Source organism: Podarcis filfolensis (assembly GCF_964270895.1).
Source record: "Podarcis filfolensis genome assembly, chromosome: 4".
In the NCBI taxonomy this organism is placed as follows: Eukaryota; Metazoa; Chordata; class Lepidosauria; order Squamata; family Lacertidae; genus Podarcis; species Podarcis filfolensis.
Genome location: NC_139607.1, coordinates 103,902,588 through 103,930,231, shown reverse-complemented (window position 1 = coordinate 103,930,231; position 27,644 = coordinate 103,902,588). Strand labels below are relative to the sequence as shown.

The 27,644-nt window shown below is 49.3% G+C and overlaps 2 protein-coding genes across 9 annotated transcripts in view; one reads left to right on the top strand and one right to left on the bottom strand.

Moving 5' to 3' along the window:
* The window catches only part of LOC310760704 (uncharacterized protein), a 395,412-nt gene that overhangs the window by 303,533 nt on the left and 64,235 nt on the right, over nt 1–27,644 (top strand). The gene's annotated exons all lie outside the window — the stretch shown is intronic.
* Nucleotides 692–21,586, bottom strand: LOC310760738 (uncharacterized protein). 3 transcript variants are annotated; one of them, XM_083609857.1, is made up of 7 exons: nt 21,491–21,586; nt 19,709–20,185; nt 19,000–19,081; nt 18,691–18,773; nt 4,051–4,177; nt 1,675–2,332; nt 692–1,589 (listed from the first exon to the last, which is right to left on the bottom strand). In XM_083609857.1, the coding sequence occupies exons 2-7, from the start codon at nt 20,108–20,110 to the stop codon at nt 1,031–1,033; spliced, it is 1,911 nt and encodes a 636-aa protein (XP_083465983.1). In that variant the 5' UTR covers nt 20,111–20,185; nt 21,491–21,586; the 3' UTR covers nt 692–1,030. The 3 variants fall into 3 exon arrangements, with proteins under 3 accessions (XP_083465983.1, XP_083465981.1, XP_083465982.1); XM_083609855.1 differs by adding an exon at nt 3,076–3,194 and having other exon boundaries at nt 692–2,332; nt 21,437–21,503; XM_083609856.1 differs by having other exon boundaries at nt 692–2,332; nt 21,437–21,503.

The window sequence follows — 27,644 nt, the reverse complement described above, 5'->3', positions numbered from 1 at the left end:
GTTAGCCGCCCTGAGCCTGACTTCGGCTGGGGAGGGCGGGATATAAATAAAATTTATTATTATTATTATTATTATTATTATTATTATTATTATTATTATTGATGGCTTGGGGGGAGAGGAAAAGGAGCAGGGGGTCACCAGTCCATTGGGTTGAGGTGACATCTGGTTGCTTCATTCTGGTTGCTTCATTCTGCCTTCTGCCACATTGGCCTCTGCTCCCCGTTTGGTGTCCTCCGCAAATGGGATGAGCACCCCCTCAGTTCCTTCATCCAAGTCGTTCATAAAGACGAACAACAACAGGCCCAGGACAGAACCCTGCAGCACCCCTCTTGTCACTTTTCCCCAGGATGATGAGGAACCATGGAGGAGGACTGTTTGGGTTTGGTTAGTCAAATCCACCTAACAGTTTCCTCATTCAGCCCATATTTTAGAAGCTTAAAGGCAAAAATATTATGGGGGACTTCGTCAAAAGCCTTACTGAAATCAAGATGCATTATTTCCACAGCTTTTCCCTGATCAACAAAGTTTGCAACTCCATCTAAAAAAAGGGGAGGAGAGATTTCTCTGGCTTTTCTTGTTTTTGAGAAAGCCATGCTTTCAACCTGTATGTTTCTGTTGTGAAATCTTCAGATGAAAGGCACATAAATATTAAAAATGATAATGAATAAGGATATTGACAAGCTGGAACATGTGCAAAGGAAGGTGATTTATGTCTATATTTAATTTATATACCACCCGACCCAGTGGTGCCGACTTGAATAAAATATTGGAGGAAGGGGCCAGGTAAGGCCTGCTTTGCACAATCAATCACATGATGCATAAAGGGCATTGGAATGGCAATGCCTATCAACTGGGGTGGTGGCCCCCTCAAATATACTATTGGGGGGCAAAAACCCCTCGGCCTCTAAAAGTTGACTACTGTTCCCACATGTCTCAGGACAGTTACAACATAAAAACACAACATAAAAACACAAAATACACATCAGTAACTCAACTCCCCACCACATTTTAAAAGGGCCTTAGATGTCAATCAGCCAAAGGCCTGGTTAAAAAGGTGCGTATTAGCCTGGCTCCTAAAGCAATATAATGAAGGGTTTCTCCCCTGTATGAATTCTTTGATGGGAAGTGAGATAGGAGCTTCTACTGAAGCTCTTTCCACATTCCGCACACTGATAGGGTTTCTCCCCTGTATGAATTCTCTGATGGGAAGTGAGATGGGAGCTTGTACTGAACCTCTTTCCACATTCCCCACACTGATAGGGTTTCTCCCCTGTATGAATTCTTTGATGGGAAGTGAGAGTGGAGCTCTCCCTGAAGCTCTTTCCACATTCCCCACACTGATGGGGTTTCTCCCCTGTATGAATTCTCTGATGGGAAGTGAGAGTGGAGCTCTCCCTGAAGCTCTTTCCACATTCCCCACACTGATAGGGTTTCTCCCCTGTATGAATTCTCTGATGGGAAGTGAGATGGGAGCTCTGACTGAAGCTCTTTCCACATTCCCCACACTGATAGGGTTTCTCCCCTGTATGAATTCTTTGATGGGAAGTGAGAGTGGAGCTCTCCCTGAAGCTCTTTCCACATTCCCCACACTGATGGGGTTTCTCCCCTGTATGAATTCTCTGATGGGAAGTGAGACCCTCTTTCTGACTGAAGCTCTTCCCACATTTGAAGCACAGATAGGGTTTCTCTCCTGTATGAATTCTCTGATGGGAAGTGAGATGGGAGCTTGTACTGAAGCTCTTTCCACATTCCAGACACTGATAGGGTTTCTCCCCTGTATGAATTCTCTGATGGCAAGTGAGATTGCCATTCTGACTGAAGCTCTTTCCACATTCCCCACACTGATAGGGTTTCTCCCCTGTATGAATTCCTTGATGGGAAGTGAGACTGGAGCTCTCCCTGAAGCTCTTTCCACATTCCCCACACTGATAGGGTTTCTCCCCTGTATGAATTCTCTGATGGGAAGTGAGATTGGAGTTCTCCCTGAAGCTCTTTCCACATTCCCCACACTGATAGGGTTTCTCCCCTGTATGAATTCTCTGATGGGAAGTGAGATGGGAGTTCCAACTGAAGCTCTTTCCACATTCCCCACACTGATAGGGTTTCTCCCCTGTATGAATTCTCTGATGGTAAGTGAGAGAGTAGCTCCGACTAAAGCTCTTTCCACATTCCACACACTGATAGGGTTTGTCTCCTGTATGAATTCTCTGATGCTTAGTGAGATTGGAGCTCTGAGGGTAGCTGTCTCCACACTCCAAATTTTTGCATGGCTTCTCCTCTCTGGGGATTTTGTCGTGTTCACCTTTGTTCTCGATTTCCAATTCATCACAATCTGCAATGCAGACAAAAAGGGATTAGAGCCTCAGGAACAGATGAAGAAGAACTGAAGGAAGTTGGGTGTGTGTTCATTACCTTTGTGGTTTGTCATTAACCAACATATTTCTTATTAGATTCTGATGGGTTGTTGAATGTTGCTTTCTTTGATATACTGTAGTGGTAAAATTGTGAAAGCCTTTTAGAAAAAAGTGCATTTCAGATGTTTGATGGCTCATAACACCACTTCTTTTGGAGTACAGTGGATGCTCGGGTTGCAAACATGATCCGTGTGGGAGACATGTTCACAACCCGCAGCGTTCGCAACCTGCAGCGTTGCATCTGCGCATGCGTGGGTCGTAATTTGGTGGTTCTGCGCATGTGCAAGCACTGAAACCTGGAAGTAACCCATTCTGGTAATTCCAGGTTCGGCTCAGTGCGCAACCCGAAAACACGCAACCTTAAGCGACTGTAACCCGAGGTATGACTGTAGTACAATAATATTATATAGCAATGGAAACATAATTTAATCAAGAATGTAGTGCAACAAAGTTTGTCAATTATCTGTATTCTATCAAAGGTTATAGACATATAACCAGAAAAGGGAAGCACAACTTGCTTAGGTTGACGTTTGTCAGTGTATTATGTGATTGCTATCAATTTGGTTGGTAGTTACCCAGAAAGAGATGTAAAATCGTACTATTAAAGTGAACAAGGCTACAGGTATGAAGAAATTAGAAGGAAGATTGGGGAAAACTTAACCAAAGCTGGTCTATATTTTTGAAGAGGTATAAGAGACTCAGTCACTCCAAAATCAGACTGGTAAAGGCAGGGAAAGGTGCACAACAGCAAGTGATGATCGAAGAATGGAGAGACTGTGCCTGCATGACAGAAGAAAATCATTACATTCTTCATTAAATTATCTTTCTATTGATATATAGTTTTATGCTATTACTCCCCAAAAAGTGGTGTTATGAGGTATCAAAGCTCTGAAATACACTTTCTCCAAAAGGTTTCCACAATTTTGGCCACTAGTGTAAGTTGTTCATTTTAAAGTTAATGTACTTTTTATATGGGGACAGATTGTTATGATTAATGTTTCTGGTTTATATAAGTGTTGGAAGCCCCCCAGAGCAGCTGGGGCAACCCAGCCAGGTGGGCAGAGTAGAAATAAAAATTACTATTACTATTAGTATTACTATCACTGCTACTACTACCTGAGATTCAATAAGCCTGGCTCTTCTCTGGGATGGATTTTGTTTGGCCCAGTCATGGCATCCCCTCCATCTCCAATGTCACTCATCTCTCTGGTCAACCCAAGACTGACAACAGCAAAAACAAAAACAGAAAACTTGACAGAAGCTACTTATCTTTCCGCACAACTCTGAAGCTAAATAAAAAAATATCCTTCCAGTAGCATCTTAGAGACCAACTGAGTTTGTTATTAGCCTGAGCTTTCGTGTGCATGCACACTTCTTCAGATACCAACACTGAAGCTGACATTTAAGATGCCTGGGCAGTTCAGACAAGCCCAACCGTGGTATAAAAAGGCAGAACTGGAGGAAGATGGTTCACAGAAAAAACTGGAATTTGCTGTTCAAGGTTTATTGTGGGGGTGTTAGGTTCCCATGCGTTATAGGGGGCGCTGTTGAGCTCTGTGGAAATGTATGAGGCTTGTCACGTAGAGGTATTTTTTGAATTTCCAGGCAGATAGGAGGATCCCACAGGGAGCCTTACCAAGAGAGGCCACGATCCCACGATTCTCCTCCATGACGTCCTTATGCAGAGCTCTCTGGTCAGGATCCAGCAACGCCCACTCCTCTTCCGTGAAACAAACAGCAACATCTTCTAAGCAGACTGGACCCTAAAAGAAAAAGGGAAATGTCCTCCTCTGAGACCGCAGAATGCTCAATGCTCTGTTCTTTCCTTTCTCTTAATTGCTGTGTTGTTTCGATAGGATTGCTTTCAATAGGATTGACACTTTGACACGCATTCTGGAAACGTATGTCTAGATGCTTGGTTCTGGCCTTCAACTACCCAGATTCTGCAAACTTCAGACAGGGTTGATTGTCTTCCCAAACAGTGATGGGCAGGCAACAATCCCCATAGATCTCTTGCACCAGGCATCTATAGAACTCCAGTTCCCTGCACAATTCCGACAGTGCAATGAACTCAGCCTCAGTAGAGGACAGCGCAATGAGACTTTGCTTCCGGGACTTCCACCCAACTAGAGATTCCCCAAACTTTATTACCATCCCAGATACGGACTTCCTGTCATCCAGATTCGCCCCGTCGCTATCTGCCCAGCAAGTAAGCGCCGTCTCACCTGCAGCTGACAGCTTGAGACTGAAGTCCTTGGTATCCTGCAGGTAACGCAGCACCCGCTTGATACCATGCCAGGCATTTACACTGGGCTTTTGATGCTTCCCTACTGAGCAGATTGGTAGCAAAAGCAATGTCCGGCCTGCTCCATTGGGACAGATACAACAGACTACCCAGAGCTGACTAGAAGAGCTCAGCGTTCTCGAAGTCAACATGTTCTGCTAGCCGACTGTCTTTCACGTAGCTTGTCTCCATGGGTGCCCTAACCCCTGCACAATCAGACATTCTGAACTTCTCAAGCAACTGCTCAGTCTTGCCTTTCTGACTGAGCAAGAAGCTTCCATCTTCAGTCCTGTCTATCTGAACAGCTAAGTAGATCCTTACTGCACCCAGGTTCTTGAGCTGAAACCGTTTTCCAAGCTCTTTGGCAAACTTCTGCACCTGTTTGTTTGCCCCTGAGATGTGAATGATGTCATCAACAAAGATCAACAACATTTCCTGTGACTCCTGACCCTTTAAGGTACAGGCAGCTGTCAGCAAGACTCTTCCTGAAACCTAGCTTCTCTAAGGCTTCATTCAGGTACAATTTTCAATTTCTGGCCGATTGCTTTAAGCCATAAATGGACTTGTGAAGCTTCCATACAGTATTTGGCTCATTGCCCTCAAACGCTGAAGGAGGTAGCATGTACAGATCCTCCTGGAGGTCTGAGTTCAAACAGGCCACATCCACATCAAAGTAATGCACCTGAAAACCTCTTTGTGCAGCAATGGCTAAGAGCATGTGCAGAGTTTCACTTCTGGAAGTGGGAGCATATACCTCAGTATAATGCAGCCCCTTTTGCTGCGTGAACCCTCTGGCTACTAGCCTAGCCTTGTACTGTGGTTCCCCTGTTGCTGTGGGTTTAAGACGGTAAGATGTGCGAGCTGAACATCTCAACCCAGTTTCAGGTACCCCCTCAGACGCACTAGGAACAGCTAGAACGTCCTTGGCCTCCGAGAGCTCCCCCTCTGACTTACTGCACCATTTAGACTTCTCAGCTGAACCTGTGGGTGAGGAAGGAGGACTTCTCTGTTCAAGCTTCACAGCTTTAGGAGAAGTTCTTCCCTCTACCTGCTCTGGGTCAGGACTCTGTGCCTCAGCAGCAGGTAGAGGTTCAACCTCTACCTCTTCCTCATCAGCAGAGTCTTGCAGACTCTCTGAAAGAACATCAGGGTTCCTATGTATGCGTGTCCATCCATTCTACTCACAGGACTCAGCACTGCTGCTGAGCAGAATCCTGGACTGATTGCCTGTTGGATAGGCAAATCTCCACCCCTTGGTCCCTGGCTCATACCCACAGAAAATCATCTTTTGGGACCTAGGGCCACCCTTTCTGTGCTTGGCCTTTGGCACAAGGACCCAGGCCTTGCAGCCAAATACACAGAAGAAATGCACCTTGGGCTTCTTGCCATGCAGCAGAAAATAGGGCGTGTCCCCCACAACAGAGTTGAATGACCTGTTCAACGTGAAATTAGAATTTTTCCAGGCTTCAGCCCATAAGTGCTAGGGAAGCCCAGCATCAGACAGCAAAGCTGCGGATATGTCCTGCAGCGTTCTGTTCCTAAGTTCTGCAACGCGATTCTGTTGGGCTTTCTGTGGAACCGTCAACCTGTGATATATTCCCTTCTGGTGAAAGAAGCAGTACCACTGCTGCAATCCAGTCTCTGATCAGTGGCGCAGCCTCACTCTTGTGTTTGATTATGAAGACCCACCCATTTCTAGAAAAATCATCTGTCAGAGTGAGAGCATATTTGGCCCTGCCCAGACTGGCTACTGGCATAGGGCCACACAAATCTGCATGCACCACCTCAAAAGGACTGCTGGTCACTCTTTCAGACCTTGGGTAGGAGCACTTTTTCACCTTCGCCTGCTTACACACCCTGCAACCAAGAAATTGAGCACATGAACTCTGGGATCTTCTTCACATAACCCCAGGACATGTGACCCATACTCTGGTGCCAAAGATGGTGGCACGCATCATGGACTGGAATGTTGGCACATTGTGCTTGAGCTGCCTTGGTGGTACCTGGACCTGCAAGAGAAGTTTCTAGCACAAACAGCCTATCTTTATATTCCACACTGACCAGGTGTTGTCCATCCCTGGAAATGAAACACATGCTATTCTCAAAACAGACTCTGTAACCATCAGCAACGGATAACAGACCGCAGGACAATCCGGGGACTACAAACGCCTCTATCAACTCCTGTAAGAAAGGGCAAAACAATGAGCCAGATTGTGTCAGAGGATGTCTGGTTCCATCTGCAAGACAGATTTCCCTGATTTGACAGAGGTGCAGTTCTGCCAAAGACCACTAGATGGCACGAGGTGGTGGGAGGCACCAGAATCGATTACAAAGGTCAGCACAGCATCCTGTTCACAGCTCTTTACTATTGCCATGGAAGCTGCTAGGTGCCTTTGTTTAGAGCCATCCCTGCCAGTTCCCTTTGTTTTCTGCTTCCCACGCTTTGCCGACGCAGATGTGGTGGCTCTTATCTGTTGGTTGCTATGGGAGATGACCTTGGTTCCTTCTGGAGCTTCTACAGGGCAGTCTCTCACGAGATGGGAGGGGGACCTGCATCTGTGGCAGCATCTCGAAGCAAAAGCCCCCACCCTTGGGTGCAGGACAGCCTGGGCCCGCAGCTCAAACCCCGGCTCTCTGTCTACGAGCCTCTTCATCGCATAAACGTGTGTTCCCTGCACCCCCACCTTTGGGTGCACAGCCTGGGCCTGCTCGCCCCTCAGCTCTCTATGGCCCTCTTCATCACATGGCCTCCCAACTGAGACAAAGCACCCAACTGTGGTTTCAGGCACGTGGCCTTCAGCTCCCACTGGGCCCTCAACTCCCTCATGGCCTTCGGCTCCCGCTGTGGTTACACAAACCCTCTCCAGCGCCTGCCAAGCAGGCTGAGCCATCTTGAGACCCTCAAGGTGGGGCAACAGCAAAGCGTCCACACTTGCCCTCAGCATACACAGCACCTGCTGTGCTCTCTGCAGAGCAGCCTCCACATCTGCTGCAGCAGCTCCAGTAGCAGCCTGGGCCGATGGGGCTTGTATGCAATGCCAGAGCCCTGTGGCCATTAGCCATCCACTTGCTCTTCTAGAACAGACTTCCCAGTTCTGGCCGTTGAGCCGCTCAAAGGGGACGTTAAAAGTTTATTGAAGCTCTGCCATCTCCTGCCCCGGGGCTCAGTACTCACGTGTGCCAGCTGTCTTCTGAGGAGAGGCCTCCAGCTTCCTCCTTGCCAGCCTGCTTCAGCACACAGCTTCGCCGCAGCTTCACCCAGCGAGCTCTACTGCCTCTGCTCTCAGCAAAGCAGCAGGCAGGATCTCAGAGCTGGGCTTCTCTGCAGCTCTTCAGCACACAGCACAGCTCAGACATGAAAGCTCGGCTTGTCTTTACAGCGTAACTCTGCATCCATAACCTGTGAGATTTATTGCTCAGGGGGAAAGGTCCTGCAAGCTTCTGTTTCCCGGACTTCTGAGCGTAGCAGAGTAAAAACACAGCGGTCAAAGCCCTTAGCCTTCTGTCTTCTGTGCGTGTCGTTAGTGTGCATAAATCAAGAGTCCATGTAGTTTTTCCTAAGCTAAAAGTCTTTCTTTTTACAGCAGTAAATTATCCAGTATCAAACAGATCGTAACTCATGACTGTTCCGTACAAAAGCCAAAGCAGAATAGAACAAAGAAAAAGAGATTCTGGATGTGATGCAGGATCCCTCCGCCCCACAGAAGGCTGGATGCATACACTGAGCTGTTTAACCCTGTGAGCTCAGGTTCTCCTCACAGGATGGGGGCAGGCCCCATTTTGCAGCAGATGGGGCTGGCTAGGTGAATCCTGGACACTATTTGTTCTCGTCTGTCCACTGCTTAGAAGCCTATTTTAGCACTCAGTGATGAATATAGAAATACAAGAAGCCTAGTTTGGATGGCCATCTGTCTTGGGTGATCTAGCTGAGACTCCTGCAATGCAGGGGTGGGACTTGATGACCCTTGGGGTCCCTTTCAACTCTAGGATTCCATGAAAACTGCAACTACAGATGAATCCTACAGGCGACATTCAGAAGGCTGGTGTCACAGAGTTATCTGGGCAGGAAATCCCACAGTTCACAGCTGGAGTTAACTCTTTCTTAGCAAGAACACAATATTCACAGACTTGGCTGAGTTTCAGGCCGAATGAGAACAGCAGCTCATTCCCTGAGGGTCTGTCAGTTTGCACTGTCAATCAATTAATGGACTAGTTGTCTAGGTGGAAGTTTCTTTAGTGTGGAGAGATTTGAAAAGTGAGCTGATATAGGGCAAAGTTTGTTGATGTGGTCTGGTAAAGAAGTGCTCTGTTGAATATTCTGTTGGAGAGATTTGCTATAAAGCGAGGTTTTCAGGTCTTGGATTATGTTTGACTAGAGTTAATATACTATTAGTAAGCTAACCCAACTAAGATAAGATGATAAGGTTTATAAGATAGCTGTTTTGATGAGTGAGTTGTGTTTTTTCCTTAACTGTGTCAGGTTTCATAGGTAGCCTTTTGTTTTCTAATGTGAGGGACAACATTTAGTTTTAGGAGTCAGGATGTTGTTCTGCTGCTCACAGAAGCTTCTGGTCAGACTGTGTCGTCTGCTGGTGAACTGCAGGTCTACCAACCAAAGGCTAGGATTTATTCTTGTCGAAGGAAAGTGTACATGCAATCTTTTTCCAGAGGTGTTTTGCATATCAATACTTTCTGCACTTAATAAATGGGGGGATTGTCAGTCTGCATTTCTTAGTGCAGAAAGTATTGATCTGATATGTAGAGTTCTTTGCTATTCTAATTAGTTCAAGAGGGTTCCAGAAGCTTCTCTGCGTAAAAAAAACAAACAGAAGGTTTGTAATGTTTGGGTTATTCCTTCAGAGAAGCTGAGTACAGCTGGGTTAAAGTGGTTCTGTCATCTCTTCTGTCAAGGTCATGCTGACTATAAGAAGAGGCCAGAAGGAGCCTGGGTTTCACTTTCTCTCTCTCTCTCTCTTCCTTCTGGTGTTCTGTACATAGTATGCTGAGTGTTAAGGTTTAGACATTATAAGTTGTGGTAAGTTTAGGTTAAGTCTGCTGCAACTGGATTTCTTATGGACAGGGCCAATCCTGAACATTTTGGATGTGGGACCATGATGCTCATTTGTCTTCAGTAGCAGTAATTTTTTTTTTTAAATACATATTTATTAAGGTTTTACAAAACAAAGAATTTCATCATTTCAAAATGCATCATTTCCATACATAAAGCTCAAAAAAAACAAAAATATATGACAGAAAATAAAAAAGAGAAAAAGGAAAATAGAAAAGCAGAGAAAGAAAAAACACTCTTTCTTAAATTTATAAAGTTCCATACCCCTCTGTCTTGACCTCCTCACATCCCCCTTTTTTGTGTTCCACTTTACTCCAATCAAATTCAAAACCTTGTTTCAGCCGTACTTAATGTTATATTCTAATTATTATGTCCCCATTTTCCATTTTTTTTTTAATCCGTACCTCATCTTATAAAATATGACATAATATTGTTCTGTTCGAAACCCCTTATCCTTTTTTTCTTAGATTCTTCTTTTCACATACCTTTGACCAAAGTCACACAAACCCTGTTACTTTTACTTCCCACATCCTATTGACACTCAAAGATTTTGCAGTATTTTTGTAGATAGTCCTTAAACTTTTTCCAGTCCTGTTCCATCGATTCTTCTCCCTGGTCACGGATTCTGCCAGTCATTTCAGCCATCTCCATGTAGTCTATCACTTGCGTCTGCCATTCCTCCACGGTGGGTAGATCCTGTGTCTTCCAAAATTTAGCTAAAAGTATTCTTGCTGCTGTTGTTGCATACATAAAGAGTGTTCTATCTTTCTTTGGCACCCATTGGCCAACTATGCCCAGAAGAAAGGCCTCTGGTTTCTTGGGGAAAGTACTTTTAAATACTTTCTTAAGTTCATTATATATCATTTCCCAGTAAGCCTTAACTCTTGGGCAAGTCCACCAGAGGTGAAAGAATGTTCCCTCAGCTTCTTTACATTTCCAACATTTATTGTCAGGCAGGTGATAAATTTTAGCAAGCTTGACTGGGGTCATGTACCACCTGTAAATCATTTTCATAATGTTCTCCTTTAAGGCAGTACATGCCGTAAATTTCATACCGGTGGTCCACAACTGTTCCCAATCAGCAAACATAATATTATGACCTAGATCCTGCGCCCATTTGATCATTGCTGATTTGACCGTTTCATCCTGCGTATTCCATTTCAACAGCAAGTTATACATCTTTGACAAAATCTTAGTTTTTGGTTCTAACAATTCTGTTTCCAATTTCGATTTATCCACCTGGAAGCCAATTTTTCTATCCAAATTATAGGCCTCTCTTATTTGGTAATAATGAAGCCAATCTCGCACTTTGTCTTTTAATTTTTCAAAACTCTGTAGTTTCAGTCTGTCACCTTCTTGTTCCAAAATTTCCCAATATTTTGGCCATTTAGCCTCCATATTGAGCTTTTTCTGAGCCTTAGCTTCCATAGGTGACAACCACCTTGGGGTTTTACTTTCCAGCAAGTCTTTATATCTTATCCAGACATTAAACAAAGATTTCCTGACAATATGGTTTTTGAATGCCTTATGAGCTTTAACCTTGTCGTACCAAAGATATGCATGCCACCCAAAAACATTATTAAAACCTTCCAAATCCAAAACGTCTGTATTCTCAAGAAGCAGCCAGTCTTTCAGCCAGCAGAATGCCGCTGATTCATAGTACAATTTAAGATCTGGCAGGGCAAATCCACCTCTTTCCTTTGCATCAGTTAAAATTTTAAACTTAATTCTAGGTTTCTTGCCCTGCCAGACAAATCTAGAGATGTCTCTCTGCCACTTCTTGAAACAGTCCATCTTGTCCAAAATTTGCAAAGATTGAAATAAAAATAACATTTTAGGCAATACATTCATTTTTATAGCTGCAATTCGACCCAACAAGGAAAGCTTCAAGTTAGACCAGATTTCTAAATCTTTTTTAACTCCTGCCCAACATTTCTCATAGTTCTCTTTAAATAAATTCAGATTTTTCGCCGTCATATTAATCCCTAGGTATTTCACTTTCTTAACCACCATTAAACCTGTTTCATTCTGAAACCTATCCTTTTCCATTGGAGTTAAATTCTTCTCTAATACTTTAGTTTTTACCCTGTTTAATCTAAATCCCGCCACATGACCAAATTCTTTAATCAATTCCAGAGCTCTTTTCATACTGGATTCCGGCTCCTGTAAAGTTAAAACCAAATCATCTGCAAAGGCTTTCAATTTATATTGTTTGGCTCCGACCTGAATACCTTTTACAAATCGGTCCCCCCTTATCATGTTTAGCAGCACCTCCAGGACCGAGATAAATAATAATGGAGAGATAGGGCAGCCCTGACGTGTTCCTTTTTCTATCCTAAAATCTTCAGTCACCACATTGTTTACAATCAATTTCGCTTTTTGTTCTGAATATATTGCTCCTATACCATTTTCGAACCCCTGACCCACTCCCATCCCTTTCAAATTTTTCTTCATAAAACTCCAAGAGATGTTATCAAAGGCTTTCTCCGCATCAATAAAAACTAAAACAGCTTTCATGTTGATATTCCTTTGCAACAGCTCCAGAATGTCAATTATGTTCCTTGTATTGTCAGACAAGTGTCTGCCTGGGAGAAAGCCTGCCTGGTCCTTATGTATTACTTCCATTAATACTTTTTTAAGTCTGCTAGCTAAAATGTCTGCAAAGATTTTGTAATCCACATTCAAAAGGGAGATGGGACGGTAGTTCTTTAGTTGTGTCTTTTCAGCTTCTGTCTTGGGTATCAATGTGATGTATGCTTCTTTCCACGATTCAGGCGCCTTTTTCCCTTCCAAAATCTCATTGCACACCTCCTTTAATGGTTGAATTAAAAGATCTTTCAAAGTTCTGTAATATTTGGAGGTTAGTCCGTCCGGTCCTGGAGATTTGCCCAGTTGCATATTCTGAATGGCACCTTCAATTTCTTGTTCTGTGATTTGCTGGTTCAATATTAATTTATTTTCTAAAGATATTTTTTGTAATCCATTGGTTCTTAAAAATTGGTCTATCTCAGTTTCTTTCTGCGGCCCTTGCGTGTAGAGTTGTTTAAAATATCTCTGAAAGCACCTTCTAATCTCCTCCGGGTTCTGTATGTTTTTTCCATTGATCTCAAGATTTGTGATCGTATTTAACTTCTGTCTTTTTTTCAGTTGCCACGCCAATAATTTCCCGCATTTGTTAGCTGACTCAAAAGTCTTTTGTCTCATTTGTTTAATTTTCCATTCTATTTCTTCATTAATCAATTTCATATATTGCACCTGATATAACTTAATCTCTCTTAAAATCTCTTTTGAGTTTGGTTTAACTCTTAGCTTCTTCTCCCCCTGTTTTATTTTTTCCAAAATTTTCGTTTTCTTCTCATTTTGAGATCTCTTTTTTATTGCATTCTGTTGAATCAGGAACCCTCTCATGACCGCTTTGCTTGCGTCCCAAACCGTTCTTTTTTCAACCGTAGTTCTCATGTTAATTTCAAAATAGTCTTTCAGAGTCTTTTGGGCCTTCCTTACAATATCTTGGTTTCTTAGTAAGGTGTCATTCATCCTCCATCTGAAGGAGCCGATAGGTGTTAATTTCATTTCCATCTTTACCGCGTTATGGTCGGAGCAGGTTTTTGGGCAGATTTCCACCTTTTTTATTTTAGGTGCCAGGCCTCTAGTTGTCCAAATTTGGTCGATCCTTGTCCATGTCATTTTGGCTTCAGAAAAGAATGTTCCCTCTCTACCTAGGGGATTTTTGGTCCTCCAGATATCAATTAAGTCCATATTGTCAGTCAGTTCAAAAAAAGTTTTTGGTAGTCTGCCCTCTTTCGTTATGGTCTGACTTTGTGCTTTATCCATGTTCGTAGACACCACTCCATTCATATCTCCCATCATAATAATATTATTGTAGTCAATAAAGTCCATCAACGTCTCATGCAATTTCTTGTAAAACTCTGATTTCCCCTCATTTGGTGCATAAACTCCTAAAATCAGGAATTTCTCTCCTTGTGTTTGGATTTCTATTGCCAATATTCTTCCTTGTTCGTCTTTAAAAAGAAACTTTGGTGATAGGCTTTCTTTTGCATAAATTGCCACACCTCTCTTTTTAACCTTGTCTGATGAGATAAATTCTTGGCCTAATTTTTTATTAATTAACACCTTTCTGTGCAGCCTAATCACATGTGTTTCCTGCAAGCAAATTATGTCCAATTGTTCCTTTTTTAATAGATGAAAAACCTTCTTCCTCTTTTCCGGGGAGTTTAGACCATTGGTATTCCAGCTTAGTAGTTGCAGAGACATGTTGAGATGGTGTTATTTTCCTCCTGTTGCTCCCAGAAGTGGCGTGTCTTTAGGATCTTTCAATTCCCCAGGTGCCGGTATTAGACTTGATGATCCCGATCCTGGATCGCTTGGCTCTTCAATCCCTTTCTGAAGGTCTTCTCCGTAGTCATTCAAAAATTTGTCTTTATCTTCCACCGATTTGATTTTAACTTTTTTCCCTCTGAAGGTAAATGAAATCCCTTGGGGGAATTCCCATCTGAAGATAATCCTGTTGCTTCTCAAAAGTTGCACCAGATCACCGTAATTCACTCTGAGCTCCAACAAATGCTTAGGAATATCCTTATAAATTTCCAACCTTGATTCTTGGATCTCTAATGGCGTCTTGAAGTGCGCACTCAGGATTTTGTCTCTTTCCTCCCTCGTTCTGAGGGAGATTAGACAGTCTCTCGACTTAATCTTCCTCCCTCCCTTTCCCAATCTGAATGCGCTCACAATTTTAAAGTCCTTTTCTTCTTCCAAAGGCCAAAATTGTGTAAATTCCTTCGTAAGGTACTCAGTTAGATTTTCATTATCAATTTCCGGTACAGATCTGATCCTTAAATTGTTTTCCTTATTTTTCAGTTCAATCATAGACAGCAGTGCCTGGTGTTCTCCTATCTGTTTGCGCATAGGTTTGATTTCTCCCTGAACTTCTTCAACTTTCTGCTTTGCCTCTTCAGCAATTTTACGGTTTGCAGTAGTGTCTTCCACCAGCTTTCCAATAGTTTGTGCATTTAAATTTACTTGTTGAGTCAGGTTATTAATGCTTGCGGTGTTTTGGTCTATCTTATCTGACTGATCAGAAACTTGTTTACTTAAACCTTCCAACTTTTCAAATATTTTATTCAACACTGAAGTAAAGTCCCCACCTGAGGCCATTCCTTCCGGCCTAGGTTGTTCTATATCTTCCACTTGTGCCACAGGAATTGTGGGGACAGAGGATCTGCGCAGCTGAGAAGTTAAAGTAGTTTGCAATGTTTTGGCTTTAGCTGATCTTGTCCTTCCGCTCATAACCCTTCTTATCTATGCGTCAAGGTCGGTCTCACAGTCTGTCTTTCTCATGGAAATCCCCAAATCAACAGATGGAAAATTCCCCCAGTAGGTTGCCAAACCAAATTATTCCACTAGAGGGATACTGTGGTCAAGAAAGCTCAGAAATGACGCAGTTCATAACAGTTAAAAGTTCCCTCTAGACGTTAAACAATGTCCAAATTGTAAAAGACCTTCAGGCTCCTCTTAAGTTCCTTTGAATTCCACAGAGTTACTCTTTAGCAAAGATGGGTTGTCTCAGCAAAGTGCGAGATATAAAGTAACAGTTCCAAAGTAGCCTTCAAATTCCAAACCCTGGCAGCTCAGTAGCCAGGGATTCAATGTTCTACAGTCCCGAAGTTCAAAGAAATCGGCTGGAAAAAGCTGATTTTTCACCCCTCCGCCCCTCAATAGAATTGAGAGGGGGTCTTCAAAGCTTGATGTGAGAGTTTGCAACTTATTTATCCCAAAGTCTGGGGCTTGGGTTTTTAAAGAGTCTTTGCTTTGTTCTTGAAACAAAACCCGGGAGACGGACTTCCTGGTTGCGTCTCCCGCTTGTGTGCCAAATTCTTAAATTTATCTTCGTAAATCAAATAAAGTCCTCCACTTACGGGTTGAAGTTTGTGGCCGAATAGTCCCAGGAAAAGGGTCAGCGCTCACCGGCAGCAGCTTAGCGGCATCACTCCGCAAAAAGAGCGATCGACTCACAACGCCGCGCCACCCCCGACACGATCCGGAGCTCCTTGCGGGGTCCCTTCACGTCGCAGAGGAGCGCTACAGGCGCCCGCCGAGTCCCACGACCACAGGCTATCCCCACCTGTGGGTTTCTAGCAGGGGTCTCCGCTTTGCCGTAGCGGACGACCCGTTTCTGCGGAGCTTCCCCTTCACAAGTGGAAGGGGACCGCCATTACCGTTCGCGCCGCCCCCGGAAGTCCTGTCTTCAGTAGCAGTAAAGCTCTGCTGGATGAAATGCTGGGTGAGATCCCATGGGCAGTAATACTAAAAGGAAAGGGAGTTCATGATGGCTGGGAGTTTGTTAAGAGGGAGATAGTAAAAGCACAACTACAGGCAATACCAATGAGACGGAAACATGGAAGGTGCCTAAAGAAGCCAGGGTGGCTATCTAAAGAACTTTTAACTGAGTTAAGATTAAAAAAGGATGTGTACAAAAAATGGAAAGGGGGGGAAACCACCAAAGAGGAATTCAAACAAATAGCCAGCACGTGTAGACACAAAGTCAGAAAAGCTAAAGCACAGAATGAACTCAGGCTTGCTAGAGAGGTTAAAAGCACCAAAAAAAGGCTTTTATGGGTATGTTCGTAGCAAAAGGAAGAACAAAGAAACAGTGGGGTCACTCAGAGGAGAAGATGGTGAAATGCAAACAGGGGACACAGAAAGGGCTGAACTCCTCAATGCCTTCTTTGCCTCAGTCTTCTCCGATAAAGAAAACAATGCCCGACCTGAAGAATTTGGAGCAAAGGATTCAGCAGAGGAAACACAGCCCAGAATAACTAAGGAGATAGTACAAGAATACTTGGCTAGTTTAGATGTATTCAAGTCTCCAGGGCCAGATGAACTGCATCCAAGAGTATTAAAAGAACTGGCAGATGTGATTTCAGAACCACTGGCAGTCATCTTTGAGAATTCCTGGAGAACAGGCGAAGTCCCGGCAGACTGGAGGAGGGCAAATGTTGTCCCTATTTTCAAAAAGGGGAAAAGAGAGGACCCAAATAATTACCGCCCAGTCAGTCTGACATCAATACCAGGGAAGATTCTGGAGCAGATCATTAAGCAAACAGTCTGTGAGCACCTGGAAAGGAAGGCTGTGATCACCAATAGTCAGCATGGATTTCTGAAAAATAAGTCATGTCAGACTAACCTGATCTCGTTTTTTGACAGAATTACAAGCCTGGTAGATGAAGGGAACGCAGTGGATGTAGCCTACCTTGATTTCAGCAAGGCATTTGACAAGGTGCCCCATGATATTCTTGTAAAGAAGCTGGTAAAATGAGGTCTTGACTATGCTACCACGCAGTGGATTTGTAACTGGCTGACTAACCGAACCCAAAGGGTGCTCATCAATGGTTCCTCTTCATCCTGGAGAAGAGTGACTAGTGGGGTGCCACAGGGTTCTGTCTTGGGCCCGGTCTTATTCAACATCTTTATCAACGACTTGGATGATGGACTCAAGGACATCCTGATCAAATTTGCAGATGACACCAAACTGGGAGGGGTGGCCCCAGAGGACAGGATCACACTTCAAAACGACCTTGACAGATTAGAGAACTGGGCCAAAACAAACAAGATGAACTTTAACAGGGAGAAATGTAAAGTATTGCACTTGGGCAAAAAAAATGAGAGGCACAAATACAAGATGGGTGATACCTGGCTTGAGAGCAGTACATGTGAAAAGGATCTAGGAGTCTTGGTTGACCACAAACTTGACATGAGCCAACAGTGTGACGCGGCAGCTAAAAAAGCCAATGCAATTCTGGGCTGCATCAATAGGAGTATAGCATCTAGATCAAGGGAAGTAATAGTGCCACTGTATTCTGCACTGGTCAGACCTCACCTGGAGTACTGTGTCCAGTTCTGGGCACCACAGTTCAAGAAGGACACTGACAAACTGGAACGTGTCCAGAGGAGGGCAACCAAAATGGTCAAAGGCCTGGAAACGATGCCTTATGAGGAACGGCTAAGGGAGCTGGGCATGTTTAGCCTGGAGAAGAGGAGGTTAAGGGGTGATATGATAGCCATGTTCAAATATATAAAAGGATGTCATATAGAGGAGGGAGAAAGGTTCTTTTTGGCTGCTCCAGAGAAGCGGACACGGAGCAATGCATCCAAACTACAAGAAAGAAGATTCCACCTAAACATTAGGAAGAACTTCCTGATGGCCCTTGTGGTCTCTTCCAACTCTATGATTCTATGATTCTATGATACAATTGCCTCTGGTCTATTTTGGGGGATCCTGCAACGTCTTTACGTTTTCACTCTGGTAACTATGCATTGGAGTTCTGCCTGGATCAATACTGAGTAGAATTCCATGACAGGGTCTTCCTCCATGAAATCAGCTGCCAAAAGAGAAGGCCCCTAGCTCCCCACAGCTTTCCAAGCCCCCTCCTCTCTGGGGTTTCTGGCAAGCGATTGAACAGTGCGCCAGTGTGCAGCCTGCCTTTGCTCCTCCATGTTAGACCTCTCTTGGCTCTGAGAGACAAGCAGGGAGGGGGGCTTCTGGCAGAAGGAGAGGGAGCCCCCGGTGGCTCCTCCTTCCCCTGACTCACCTCTGCCTCTCAACCTCCCTCCTCCCACTCGCCTCCTCCCTCTTCTGCCTCTGATTCTGCACTGCATTCTACCACAGAGTCTCCCAGCTCACGAAGTCCTGTTACCCCTTCAGCTTCTGACACCTCCTCTTCCCAGGCTTCTCCCTCTTCTCCCTCTGACCGCTCATCCTTCCTCCACCTCCACTCCTTGAACTCTGAGATGTCTTCCCTTCCTGGTTCCCTGGCTGCTTCCTCCCACCATTCCTCTGTGCCCAACCAGTCCATGACATTGCTCCATCCCTCGGCCTCTGTCCCCACAAGGCAGCTTCCCCTGACCTGATCTGGTTCCACAGCCACTGTTTCTCTTCTGCCCCCATGAAAAGGTGGATAGGGAGGTCCTGCCAGCATCATTCTGTCACCTGCAAAAGAAAAAATGTAAGCAGGATGCCAGGAGTGCCTGCTTCTCTCACAGGTGAAACAGGGCATCTCTATCTACAGATAGGCCTTTCAGAAAGCCTTACCTGCTGAGTGCATTTGGACGTTTGTGCCCATTTCATAAGTTAGTTATGCAAAAATATATCTCCCCTCCTCTGGACCCTTGGTTCCAAATGCCTCCAAACAGAGAAAAACCGCCTTCCTCCTTACCCAGTGGCCTCTCTCTGGTGTCCAACGGAGGCCTCTCTGCCTCACAGGAATCCAGGTCCATTTCCTCAAAATGATCCTTTTCCTGAAAGAGCAACAAGGATTCAAAACAGAAAATGAAGGACAAGAAATAGCAGAAAGAAAATGGAAAAGTAAAAAACTTTAAGGGTGTGAGATCTCATTCCATGGATGCCTTCCCAGAAAAAGGATGGGCCATCAGGAGAGCATTATGGGATGTTCTCCATCCTCTTTCGAGCCCCTAATAATAATAATAATTTTTAATTTGTACTCCACCCTCCCTGGTCGGAGCCAATCTTTCGGCGGCTAACATCATAAATCTAACACAGTATGCAAAGAACATAAGAACAGGCAATCGATTAATTAAAATACTTCTTAAAATTAGTTGAAAACAAATTAAAATCTGGACAGACGGCAGTCCACTGGTAAAATTGAGAGTGGTTAATATTTGCTAGGGCCAACTACTGTTACCACTGGTCTTATAAAGGAGGTGTGAGCGGGCTAGGAAGCCTCTTTAATGCTTATTCTTGTACTGAAAGAAAAGAATCAGACTGAACCCTGAACAAAGGCCTGGCGCATGTCAAATCCCGCAGTGCCCTGGTCTCTTGTGAGAGAGCGTTCCACCAGGACGGAGCCACATCCGAAAAGGCCCTGGCTCTGGTCAAGATAGTATCCAGAGCAAAGTCTCCCTCACCTGCTTTCTCTCCTCTGCCTGACTCAGGAGGAATCCTTCGGCCAGGGCCACCGCCTGGGAACTGGTCTCCGCTCCACACTCCCTCACCCAGCTCTCCATCTCTGGTGGAAGGACAGCCAGGAACTGCTCCAAGATCACCAGGTCCAGCATCTCAGCTTTCGTGTGCCTTTCTGGCTTCAGCCACTGATGGTCAAGGTGGTGGAGTCGGCTGCAAACCTCTCGGGGTCCTTTATCTTGCAGGTAGCGGAACCAACTGAACTGCCGGATCTGCACCTCTGAGCGGAGGGTGTCCTCCTCACCCAGGATCTTCAGCACAGCGTTTTCCCAGAATCCCCCACTGCTCCCAGTTTGGTTGGCATGGCCTCTTCCTGCTTCGGGGCCAGCTGAATCTCGATCATCCATCTGTGGTCTCAGGAAACTTCTAAGAGATCAGAAGGAACCCTTTGATCTTCGTCTTAATGAGAAGTCCTGGAAATCCTACAAAGCAAATACATTGTTCTGTTACATAATTTGTAGGTCAGGAGAAGAAAATGCTTCTCTAAAAAAGCATGGATGAGTCTTGCTAGGAACCAGGGCTAGACTGGACCGCAGCCCTTTTTGAAAAGACAGAGGAGGAGGAGGAGGGTGAGGAGGAGGAGAAGCAGAAGCAGAAGCAGAAGAAGACTCCTCTAGCTCTCCTAGAAGGAAGATTGCAATGCAAAATGTGGAGGCAACTGAAGGGATTTCTGGGAGATGAATCAGCCTGGTTTCTCCTGCTCATGAAGTCAGAACTGACTGACAAGGGAGTCATTTGTATCTTGTGGAAAATGGATGCCTGGCTCAAGTGGGGGTCCTCACCTGGGGGTCCTCAGGAGTTGCTCTCCCCCCACCCCCACTTCTGGGCACATTTCTCCCCTGCTTCATAGAATCATAGAGTTGGAAGAGACCACAAGGGCCATCGCGTCCAACCCCCTGCTAAGCAGGAAACAGCATCAGAGCACTCCTGACATATGGTTGTCAAGCCTCTGCTTCTGTCTCCTTTTCTTGCACTTGGACTCTCTCCCGCTCTCCAGACAGACTCCTGGGGTGGGGTCCCTTTTTCTTTGCTCTGAGGGCCAGGAATGTATCTAGTCAACCCCCTGAGGGCCAAATACATCTCCTTTGAAATTTAGGCAGCTAATTTATTATGATTATTCTCTTAGATGGCTTAACACACACACAGCCATTGATGCCCAGGTCCCTGGAGGCTCAGGGAGTAGCAGCACCCATTTCCGGCTGAGAGGATGTGGTCCTGGGATGCCCTGCTCTGGGTGCGAGGGGATGGCTGCCGTGGCCTCCGTGGGGAGCTGCCCTGGGAGACACTGGGAAACTGGTCCCCAATGCAGCAGCCAGACTCTGGGCTGGGATCCCTCTCTTTATCCCTGGCCTTTCTCTCCCACCTTAACTTCCTTCCTCCCTGTGGGTTTTCTTTTGGGGGGGGGGGGCTAGTCCACCTCCTCGTCCAGCTTTGGAAAACCATATGCACATGTTCCCTCTGTTGTGCAATGACGATGAGAGACGTCACAGAGGCCAAGTCCCAGGGACTCCTTTGTTTGAAGAAGGAGATTTCCGGGGAGTCATTGTTTTTCTGAAGGGGGGGCGGAAGTCCAAATGAGTTTGGAACCCTCTGATCTGCAGGAAGGAGAGCGTGGCAGACCTGGCCCCTCCCTGATCAGGCCCCCTCCCCTGCTGCAGCCCTGGGACCCCCACCAGATCCCAGAGAGAGAGGAGACTCACCAGATCCCAGAGAGAGAGGAGATTCACCAGATCCCAGGAGGGGACAGCGAATCAGCCCTTGCAGGAGAGACACCAAAGCAGGAAAGGGCTGGGGAGGGAGGGGCCTTGGTTCTGGAGGACCTGCCCCCCCCCCCCGCTTCCTGTCCTATCTAGGAAGGCAGCTCGGTTCCCTTTAACCCTTGCAAGGACAGTCCGCCCAGCTCAGCCCCCCCCCTTACATTGCACACAGACGTAGCCAGGGCAGATCTCTGATTTCTATTAATTTCTGTCATTTTGAATGGCTCTAAGGGGGCAGCTTCCTCCTGGCTCCGCCTATGGGGGGGGGGCCTTTGGCTCCTGGCTGGGCTCTGAGCATCTCCCTCGGTCCCTTTGGGGGGGGCCTTTGGCTCTTGGCTGGGCTCTGAGCATCTCCCTCGGTCCCTTTGGGGGGGGGCCTTTGGCTCCTGGCTGGGCTCTGAGCATCTCCCTCGGTCCCTTTGGGGGGGGCCTTTGGCTCTTGGCTGGGCTCTGAGCATCTCCCTCGGTCCCTTTGGGGGGGGCCTTTGGCTCTTGGCTGGGCTCTGAGCATCTCCCTCGGTCCCTTTGGGGGGGGGCCTTTGGCTCCTGGCTGGGCTCTGAGCATCTCCCTCGGTCCCTTTGGGGGGGGCCTTTGGCTCTTGGCTGGGCTCTGAGCATCTCCCTCGGTCCCTTTGGGGGGGGGCTTTGGCTCTTGGCTGGATCTGAGCATCTCCCTCGGTCCCTTTTGGGGGGGGGCTTTGGCTCTTGGCTGGGCTCTGAGCATCTCCCTCGGTCCCTTTGGGGGGGGCCTTTGGCTCTTGGCTGGATCTGAGCATCTCCCTCGGTCCCTTTTGGGGGGGCCTTTGGCTCTTGGCTGGATCTGAGCATCTCCCTCGGTCCCTTTGGGGGGGGCCTTTGGCTCTTGGCTGGGCTCTGAGCATCTCCCTCGGTCCCTTTGGGGGGGGCCTTTGGCTCTTGGCTGGGCTCTGAGCATCTCCCTCGGTCCCTTTGGGGGGGCCTTTGGCTCTTGGCTGGGCTCTGAGCATCTCCCTCGGTCCCTTTGGGGGGGGCCTTTGGCTCTTGGCTGGGCTCTGAGCATTTCCCTCGGTCCCTTTGGGGGGGGCCTTTGGCTCTTGGCTGGGCTCTGAGCATCTCTCTCGGTCCCTTTGGGGGGGGGGCCTTTGGCTCTTGGCTGGGCTCTGAGCATCTCCCTCGGTCCCTTTGGGGGCGTCTTTGGCTCCTGGCTGGGCTCTGAGCATCTCCCTCGGTCCCTTTGGGGGGGGCCTTTGGCTCTTGGCTGGGCTCTGAGCATTTCCCTCGGTCCCTTTGGGGGGGGCCTTTGGCTCTTGGCTGGGCTCTGAGCATCTCCCTCGGTCCCTTTGGGGGGGGCCTTTGGCTCTTGGCTGGGCTCTGAGCATCTCCCTCGGTCCCTTTGGGGGGGGCCTTTGGCTCTTGGCTGGGCTCTGAGCATCTCCCTCGGTCCCTTTGGGGGGGCCCTTATGCTCTTGGCTGGGCTCTGAGCATCTCCCTCGGTCCCTTTTGGGGGGGCCTTTGGCTCTTGGCTGGGCTCTGAGCATCTCCCTCGGTCCTTTTGGGGGGGGCCTTTGGCTCTTGGCTGGGCTCTGAGCATCTCCCTCGGTCCCTTTGGGGGGGGCCTTTGGCTCTTGGCTGGGCTCTGAGCATCTCCCTCGGTCCCTTTGGGGGGGGGCTTTGGCTCTTGGCTGGGCTCTGAGCATCTCCCTCGGTCCCTTTGGGGGGGCCCTTATGCTCTTGGCTGGGCTCTGAGCATCTCCCTCGGTCCCTTTTGGGGGGGCCTTTGGCTCTTGGCTGGGCTCTGAGCATCTCCCTCGGTCCTTTTGGGGGGGGCCTTTGGCTCTTGGCTGGGCTCTGAGCATCTCCCTCGGTCCCTTTGGGGGGGGCCTTTGGCTCTTGGCTGGGCTCTGAGCATCTCCCTCGGTCCCTTTGGGGGGGGGCTTTGGCTCTTGGCTGGGCTCTGAGCATCTCCCTCGGTCCCTTTGGGGGGGGGCTTTGGCTCTTGGCTGGATCTGAGCATCTCCCTCGGTCCCTTTTGGGGGGGCCTTTGGCTCTTGGCTGGATCTGAGCATCTCCCTCGGTCCCTTTGGGGGGGGCCTTTGGCTCTTGGCTGGGCTCTGAGCATCTCCCTCGGTCCCTTTGGGGGGGGCCTTTGGCTCTTGGCTGGGCTCTGAGCATCTCCCTCGGTCCCTTTGGGGGGGGCCTTTGGCTCTTGGCTGGGCTCTGAGCATCTCCCTCGGTCCCTTTGGGGGGGCCTTTGGCTCTTGGCTGGGCTCTGAGCATCTCCCTCGGTCCCTTTGGGGGGGCCTTTGGCTCTTGGCTGGGCTCTGAGCATCTCCCTCGGTCCCTTTGGGGGGGGGCTTTGGCTCTTGGCTGGGCTCTGAGCATCTCCCTCGGTCCCTTTGGGGGGGGGGGCTTTGGCTCTTGGCTGGATCTGAGCATCTCCCTCGGTCCCTTTTGGGGGGGCCTTTGGCTCTTGGCTGGATCTGAGCATCTCCCTCGGTCCCTTTGGGGGGGGCCTTTGGCTCTTGGCTGGGCTCTGAGCATCTCCCTCGGTCCCTTTGGGGGGGCCTTTGGCTCTTGGCTGGGCTCTGAGCATCTCCCTCGGTCCCTTTGGGGGGGGCCTTTGGCTCTTGGCTGGGCTCTGAGCATCTCCCTCGGTCCCTTTGGGGGGGCCTTTGGCTCTTGGCTGGGCTCTGAGCATCTCCCTCGGTCCCTTTGGGGGGGGCCTTTGGCTCTTGGCTGGGCTCTGAGCATTTCCCTCGGTCCCTTTGGGGGGGGCCTTTGGCTCTTGGCTGGGCTCTGAGCATCTCCCTCGGTCCCTTTGGGGGCGTCTTTGGCTCCTGGCTGGGCTCTGAGCATCTCCCTCGGTCCCTTTGGGGGGGGGCTTTGGCTCTTGGCTGGGCTCTGAGCATCTCCCTCGGTCCCTTTGGGGGGGGGCTTTGGCTCTTGGCTGGGCTCTGAGCATCTCCCTCGGTCCCTTTGGGGGGGCCCTTATGCTCTTGGCTGGGCTCTGAGCATCTCCCTCGGTCCCTTTTGGGGGGGCCTTTGGCTCTTGGCTGGGCTCTGAGCATCTCCCTCGGTCCCTTTGGGGGGGCCTTTGGCTCTTGGCTGGGCTCTGAGCATCTCCCTCGGTCCTTTTGGGGGGGGCCTTTGGCTCTTGGCTGGGCTCTGAGCATCTCCCTCGGTCCCTTTGGGGGGGGCCTTTGGCTCTTGGCTGGGCTCTGAGCATCTCCCTCGGTCCCTTTGGGGGGGGGCTTTGGCTCTTGGCTGGGCTCTGAGCATCTCCCTCGGTCCCTTTGGGGGGGGGCTTTGGCTCTTGGCTGGGCTCTGAGCATCTCCCTCGGTCCCTTTGGGGGGGGGCTTTGGCTCTTGGCTGGGCTCTGAGCATCTCCCTCGGTCCCTTTGGGGGGGCCTTTGGCTCTTGGCTGGGCTCTGAGCATCTCCCTCGGTCCCTTTGGGGGGGGCCTTTGGCTCTTGGCTGGGCTCTGAGCATTTCCCTCGGTCCCTTTGGGGGGGGCCTTTGGCTCTTGGCTGGGCTCTGAGCATCTCCCTTGGTCCCTTTGGGGGGGGCCTTTGGCTCTTGGCTGGGCTCTGAGCATCTCCCTCGGTCCCTTTTTTGGGGGGGCCTTTGGCTCTTGGCTGGGCTCTGAGCATCTCCCTCGGTCCCTTTGGGGGGGGGCCTTTGGCTCTTGGCTGAGCTCTGAGCATCTCCCTCGGTCCCTTTGGGGGGGGCCTGTGGCTCTTGGCTGGGCTCTGAGCATCTCCCTCGGTCCCTTTTTTGGGGGGGCCTTTGGCTCTTGGCTGGGCTCTGAGCATCTCCCTCGGTCCCTTTGGGGGGGGCCTTTGGCTCTTGGCTGGGCTCTGAGCATCTCCCTCGGTCCCTTTGGGGGGGGCCTTTGGCTCTTGGCTGGGCTCTGAGCATCTCCCTCGGTCCCTTTTGGGGGGGCCTTTGGCTCTTGGCTGGGCTCTGAGCATCTCCCTCGGTCCCTTTGGGGGGGGGCCTTTGGCTCTTGGCTGGGCTCTGAGCATCTCCCTCGGTCCCTTTGGGGGGGGCCTTTGGCTCTTGGCTGGGCTCTGAGCATCTCCCTCGGTCCCTTTGGGGGGGCTCTTATGCTCTTGGCTGGGCTCTGAGCATCTCCCTCAGTCCCTTTTGGGGGGGCCTTTGGCTCTTGGCTGGGCTCTGAGCATCTCCCTCAGGCTTTGGGGGGGCCTTTGGCTCTTGGCTGGGCTCTGAGCATCTCCCTCGGTCCCTTTGGGGGGGCCTTTGGCTCTTGGCTGGGCTCTGAGCATCTCCCTCGGTCCTTTTGGGGGGGGGCCTTTGGCTCTTGGCTGGGCTCTGAGCATCTCCCTCGGTCCCTTTGGGGGGGCCTTTGGCTCTTGGCTGGGCTCTGAGCATCTCCCTCAGTCCCTTTGGGGGGGGCCTTTGGCTCTTGGCTGGGCTCTGAGCATCTCCCTCGGTCCCTTTGGGGGCGCCTTTGGCTCTTGGCAGGGCTCTGAGCATCTCCCTCGGTCCTTTTGGGGGGGCCTTTGGCTCTTGGCTGGGCTCTGAGCATCTCCCTCGGTCCCTTTTGGGGGGGCCTTTGGCTCTTGGCTGGGCTCTGAGCATCTCCCTCGGTCCTTTTGGGGGGGCCTTTGGCTCTTGGCTGGGCTCTGAGCATCTCCCTCGGTCCCTTTTGGGGGGGCCTTTGGCTCTTGGCTGGGCTCTGAGCATCTCCCTCGGTCCCTTTGGGGGGGGCCTTATGCTCTTGGCTGGGCTCTGAGCATCTCCCTCGGTCCCTTTTGGGGGGGCCTTTGGCTCTTGGCTGGGCTCTGAGCATCTCCCTCAGTCCCTTTGGGGGGGGGCCTTTGGCTCCTGGCTGGGCTCTGAGCATCTCCCTCGGTCCCTTTGGGGGGGGCCTTTGGCTCCTGGCTGGGCTCTGAGCATCTCCCTCGGTCCCTTTGGGGGGGGCCTGTGGCTCCTGACTGGGCTCTGAGCATCTCCCTCGGTCCCTTTGGGGGGGCCTTTGGCTCTTGGCTGGGCTCTGAGCATCTCCCTCGGTCCCTTTGGGAGGGGCCTTTGGCTCTTGGCTGGGCTCTGAGCATCTCTCTCGGTCCCTTTGGGGGGCCTTTGGCTCTTGGCTGGGCTCTGAGCATCTCCCTCGGTCCCTTTGGGAGGGGCCTTTGGCTCTTGGCTGGGCTCTGAGCATCTCCCTCGGTCCCTTTGGGAGGGGCCTTTGGCTCTTGGCTGAGCTCTGAGCATCTCCCTCAGTCTCTTTTTGGGGGGGCCTTTGGCTCTTGGCTGGGCTCTGAGCATCTCTCTCGGTCCCTTTGGGGGGCCTTTGGCTCTTGGCTGGGCTCTGAGCATCTCCCTCGGTCCCTTTGGGAGGGGCCTTTGGCTCTTGGCTGGGCTCTGAGCATCTCCCTCGGTCCCTTTGGGAGGGGCCTTTGGCTCTTGGCTGGGCTCTGAGCATCTCCCTCGGTCCCTTTGGGGGGGGCCTTTGGCTCTTGGCTGGGCTCTGAGCATCTCTCTCGGTCCCTTTGGGGGGCCTTTGGCTCTTGGCTGGGCTCTGAGCATCTCCCTCGGTCCCTTTGGGAGGGGCCCTTGGCTCTTGGCTGGGCTCTGAGCATCTCCCTCGGTCCCTTTGGGAGGGGCCTTTGGCTCTTGGCTGAGCTCTGAGCATCTCCCTCCGTCCCTCGGCCAGGAAGCGGAGGAGCAGTGCAGCCCAGGCTGGAGCGCAGCGGGCGAGACGCCGCCTCTCTGGCTGGGGAGAGAGAGCCCTGCTGCCGCCAGAGGAAGAAGCCGGCCTGGGAGAGCTGTTCTGGGGGGGGGGGCTGGCCCTTCCGGTTGTCCGGGGGGGGGGGGCTGGCTCTCTCGGTCCTGCTTGGGTGGTTCCTGGTCTCCCTCTCCTGCGGGCAACAATCTGGCCGGGAGACACACAAGTTACACTCACTTTCTGGTTGCCTCATTTTAGAGGGTGTTTCTTTCATTTGTAGAGTACAGTCTCATATTTTACACCATTCTTTCAGCTTTGAGGTCGTACATGATTCCACCACTCTTTGGGCACACACTTTCTTAACAGGAGGTTACCCCCCCCCCCGGATCCTTTTACATCAGCAGGAAGCAAGGAAGCTCCTCCTAGAATTCAGGAGTGGAGAGATAGGAGGGGAT